Source organism: Pollachius pollachius (genome assembly GCF_949987615.1).
Source record: "Pollachius pollachius genome assembly, chromosome: 10".
NCBI lineage: Eukaryota > Metazoa > Chordata > Actinopteri > Gadiformes > Gadidae > Pollachius > Pollachius pollachius.
The window spans coordinates 20955481-20960480 of record NC_136943.1 but is presented as its reverse complement, the minus strand read 5'-3'; the positions used below and the strand labels follow the sequence as shown (position 1 = coordinate 20960480).

General features: G+C 50.0%; 1 protein-coding gene across 1 annotated transcript in view; it reads right to left on the bottom strand.

Moving 5' to 3' along the window:
* Positions 1-5000, bottom strand: part of vegfba (vascular endothelial growth factor Ba) — a 14161-nt gene that overhangs the window by 5117 nt on the left and 4044 nt on the right. Inside the window, exons 4-7 of the mRNA XM_079745195.1 lie at positions 4173-4246; positions 4015-4053; positions 1692-1775; positions 80-331 (exon numbers count right to left, since the gene is read on the bottom strand). Of these exons, the coding sequence (XP_079601321.1) occupies positions 80-331; positions 1692-1775; positions 4015-4053; positions 4173-4246 (449 nt within the window). The remainder of the gene's footprint in view (positions 1-79; positions 332-1691; positions 1776-4014; positions 4054-4172; positions 4247-5000) is intronic.

Sequence of the window (5000 nt, the reverse complement as noted above, 5' to 3'; positions counted from 1 at the left end):
TGTTGGTGTCCGTCGGGGCGGTGTGCGGGCACTTTCCCACCTCATTAGTGCATGTATCAGGGTATGAGGAGAGTCTGACCTGCAGCGCTGAGGGTTGAGCCTCCGGTGCTTCAGAGCGCAGTTGTCCTCTGCCAGCGTGCAGCGGCAGCGGCACGTCTCCCCGTCCAGCGCCCACTTCCTGCCGGCGCAGGGGCGGCAGGCCGGGCGGGAGGGCGCCGGGGTCGGGGGGGGAGGGAAGGAGGGGGACTGGGTCAGGGGAGGAGGGAGGGAAGGCGAGGGCGTGAGGGGGGGAGGCAGGGAGGGCGGAGGAGGGCTGGGAACCACGACGGTCCTGAAGAACAAGCACACACAATAGGTTAGCCGTGCCGTGGCTCCTGCGACACTGGGCGTGTTGCTCAGCGGTTCATTATCCAACGCATTCTGTTTCCCTTCCTCCCCTTCCTTCTTTCTTCATGTAATTGTTTCTCCCCTCAATCCGGCCTCCCGAGCGGCAGCCCCCCCCCCACCCCCCACCCACCCATGAGCTGGTTCTTGCGGAGGCTGAGAAAGGTGCTAGTGTCAGTGGGTCCATTAACCGTGCCTGGTTACTCCTCAGCCCACCTCAGAGGGCCCGGGGCTGCTTTAATGGACTATAATTAATGAAGCTGCATGGGGGTCTGTGTGTGTGTTGTGTGTGTGTGTGTGTGTGTGTGTGTGTGTGCGTGTGTGTGTGTGTGTGTGTGTGTGTGTGGACTTGCTGCTGACCATTTACAACATTGGCTTGGAGAGACATAGAGAGAGAGAGAGAGAGAGAGAGAGAGAGAGAGAGAGAGAGAGAGAGAGAGAGAGACAGAGAGACAGAGAGACAGAGAGAGAGATCAGGTGGTTCTCTGAAGTAAATTAGTTTGATTTCACACATGCCGTGTGCTGAAAGGGGGCTGTTCTGGATGATGGATGGCCACAGAGAGACGTTGGGTCCACGCAGAGACCCCCCTGACCCCTGGGCAGGGAGCCCCTCGCAACACAGTGAGAAGAAAGTGGAGGGAGGAAGGGAGGGAGGAAGGCAGGGAGGGAGGGAGGCCGGGAGGGAGGGAGGGAGGGAGGGAGGCCGGGAGGGAGGCCGGGAGGGAGGGAGGGAGAGAGGGAGGGAGGGAGGCAGGGAGGGAGGGAGGCAGGGAGGGAGGCCGGGAGGGAGGGAAGGAGGGAGGGAGGCAGGGAGGGAGGCCAGGAGGGAGGGAGGGAGGGAGGGAGGGAGGGAGGGAGGGAGGAAAATCTTTCCCTTCTTGTGAGTAACAAGACTTTGTATGTACGTACTGTATGAATGTATGGCGATGACGCTCAGAAATCTAGAATTAAACTTCTGATTTGACTACAGCCTCCCTAGGATGTTCCAGCAAATAATAATACGAAGACTGAAGGTCATGCTCCATAAATGTAATATAGTTACAATAACTTTAATAAACAGTAACAGAAAGTGTGTGCACGTGTGTATGACCCTGTATATAACCTTGTGTGTGTGTGTGTGTGTGTGTGTGTGTGTGTGTGCGGTGTGTGTGTGTTTGTGCATTTAAATGTAGGTGTTATTTGTGCGACAATACTCAAAGAAACAACAACTATGCATACGGAGCGCATCATACATCATCTACAAAATACAGATTTACTGATAATCACTGAAACTTGATTAATCAAAGAGGACATGATCGTAAACATACGTTCTGATGGGGTTTTCCACTGGTTTCCGTTTGGATTTGCCTCTCTCCTTCTTCCGGCCTTTCCTTGCCGGCTTGAGAAGAGACCTGAGAGAGACAGAACCATCCAGTCAGATGACACACCCATCGTACAAGAGCGTCTAATAGGTTCTGCCAGCATCTGTTGCCTCTGATTGGTTCTGATAGAATCTGATAGGATCTGATTAGTTCTGCTAGATTCTGAAAGGTTCTGATAGGATCTGATTGGGTTAAGAAGGATTCCAGATGCTGATGACAAAACCTCTGATAGAATCTGATAGTCATTTGAAGTTCAAATCTGATTGTAGTGTGATAATAGTGCAGGGTCATAAATTACTTGATAAGTAATAATCAAATTATATTTGATAAGCAGATTTATATTTCAACCAGTAGCATACATTTGAATAAGTAAACAAAATGATAATGATAGCACTTTGATTGAACTATTTAATCCAATTAATCATACTATTCATCAATAGCAAGAAATGTATACATAAAAGTTAATTTGGGGGGTGGGGTCAAAAGGTCTCTTCCATCTCTCTGAACCTAATTTGAACTCCTCGGTCCTTTCGAGAACAGGCTCAATCTCCCAGCTACTAATACATTTTGAACTTTGTTATTATGTCATTGGTAATTTGATGAACTGCTGACGCAGTTGATTTGGCTCTGAGGTTGTAATTTGCTCTCATGGATGCATGAATCTGTCCCCGACGAGGGAGTGCAGAGATAACCTCGTCTCTATGGCGACAACAGGATGGGTCCATGCCCACGGGACGCTGAATTAAGAGTCACACAGATGTCCCCTCAACAAGGGATTATGCACACATGCACACGCACACACACACACACAGACACACACACATACACACACACACACACGCACACACAGACACACACACACAGACGTTCATGCAAATACAAACAATCATCTACAAAATCCAGCCCCTGCACGCACACACATGTTATAAACGCACACACACACGACACAAACATTATGCACACTAAGTTATTTATGTTAACATGCTAACAGGAAGCGCAGCAACATAAACACTGGAGATGAGGTCCACTGATTGGCTGGTTGGAGCTGAGTACCGGTACGCAGCGACATACAAACAAACATCCGGCAGGGAATCCCAAGAAGCCGTCAGAGAGCTCACAGAGAACCAGAGGAGCACCCTGCAGCAGCACCCACAACTCAACCCCAATCAGCATCAGCACCCACAACTCAACCCCACTCAGTAGACTGGGCCACAACTCAACCCCACTCAGTAGACTGGGCCACAACTCAACCCCACTGGGCCACGACGCAACCCCACTGGGCCACGACTCAACCCCACTGGGCCACGACTCAACCCCACTGGGCCACGACTCAACCCCACTGGGCCACGACTCAACCCCACTGGGCCACGACTCAACCCCACTGGGCCACGACTCAACCCCACTGGGCCACAGCTCAACCCCACTGGGCCACGACTCAACCCCACTGGGCCACGACTCAGCCGCACTGGGCCACGACTCAACCCCACTGGGCCACGACTCAACCCCACTGGGCCACGACTCAACCCCACTGGGCCACGACTCAGCCGCACTGGGCCACGACGCAACCCCACTGGGCCACGACTCAACCCCACTGGGCCACGACTCAACCCCACTGGGCCACGACTCAACCCCACTGGGCCACAACGCAACCCCACTGGGCCACGACTCAACCCCACTGGGCCACGACTCAACCGCACTGGGCCACAACGCAACCCCACTCAGTAGAGCAGGCCCACCACAGCTTGAGAATCCCTCTGGCCGTTAAACAGGCTAAAGGCTGAGAGCCGTGGATGGGAGCAGCACTATAATTGCATTTGTTTTATTCATTCTCAGAAGCCCCCCTGGCAGCTGCACAAACTGTTCCCGGGATTTAAAAACGTCCCTCTCTACGTTCACCCGCTCAAGGTTATTAATGTTTCCATCTCTAGCTGCAATAAAACTGCATCAGGCATGCTAAATGTTTAACAACTACACTTTTTTGTGAGCAATAACAGCGTAATTAATGGCAATAGCAAATTCAAAAAGGTTGTTGCTTTCAGCCGTACATAAACTGGGCTGTTGTGTGGGACTACTTCAGAGCTTCCATGGGGAATGTTTGTTATGATTGTTTAAGATGGCCAGATAGCCAAGGCTTTCATAGATCACAGAAGGAGTGCTTGTCCAACAGATCATTTGATAACACACAAAAAACACACATGCACGTACGCACACACACACGCACACACACACACAAAGGAAAAAAGATCTGATGAGATAAAACACTAGTTACCTCGTAGTATGAGTTGGAAGCTGGTGATCTTCTTTGGGTCTGCGCAGAAAAGATCAGTATAAGGATAGAGTTTGTGCGTGTGTGTGCACATGTGTGGTGTGCATGCGTATGTGCAGGCGTATGTATGCGCACATATTAGTTTGACACCGTGTGCTTACCTGCACTCACACTGGCTGTGCTCAACAAAGGGCAGTTCCACAAGGTCGTGCTTCATGAAGGAGGTCCTCATCAACTAAGGCAGGAGAACGCAGAGTCAAACTCCAAGCACCCTACGTTGTGTGTATGGGTGTGTGTTACTATGTACTGGTGTTCACTACTATGAGTCTAAACATATATGTGTCGATTGACACCCAGGGTGGCATCCTCAGCATTATAAACTTAGTTCCTGTACACAAAAAATGGGATTCTGTCCCATCCTGAAGTCCCTACTGCCATGGTAACAGAACGGCGTCACAGACGTTGCCTGATTTAGCCTTTCTACTCGTCTATTTGTAGCGTAGCCCAAATCTAGAGCGTGGTGAGTGGGAATGACCATCCCTTTGAGCATCGTTTGTTGGGCTGACTGTGTGTGTGTCTGCCACCGTGTCAAAGCTGTGCGTGTACACGTGTGTTTTATTACGTTTTTTATTTAACCTTTATCTAACCAGGTAAAATTCTCATTGAGATTAAAAACTATTTTTCAAGAGAGACCTGGCCAAGAGGGCAGCATAGAACAGACAATACATATATATTTCATGCAAACAAAACGCACAATTTACACACAATTAAAAGACTTCAAGTGAGGAATTATACACATGTGCAATGTCCAATATTTCCACATAAATTCTTAAGCAATGAGCCAAAGGCATCAAATGACATCAGTTCTGGTACTTTTAAGTCTTTCTGGAGCGTGTTCCAAGCTGATGGGGCAGCATACTTAAAAGCCTTTTATCCCAGCTCAGTACGAGCAATTGGAACCGACAAGAACATCCTGTGAATGCAGGCTA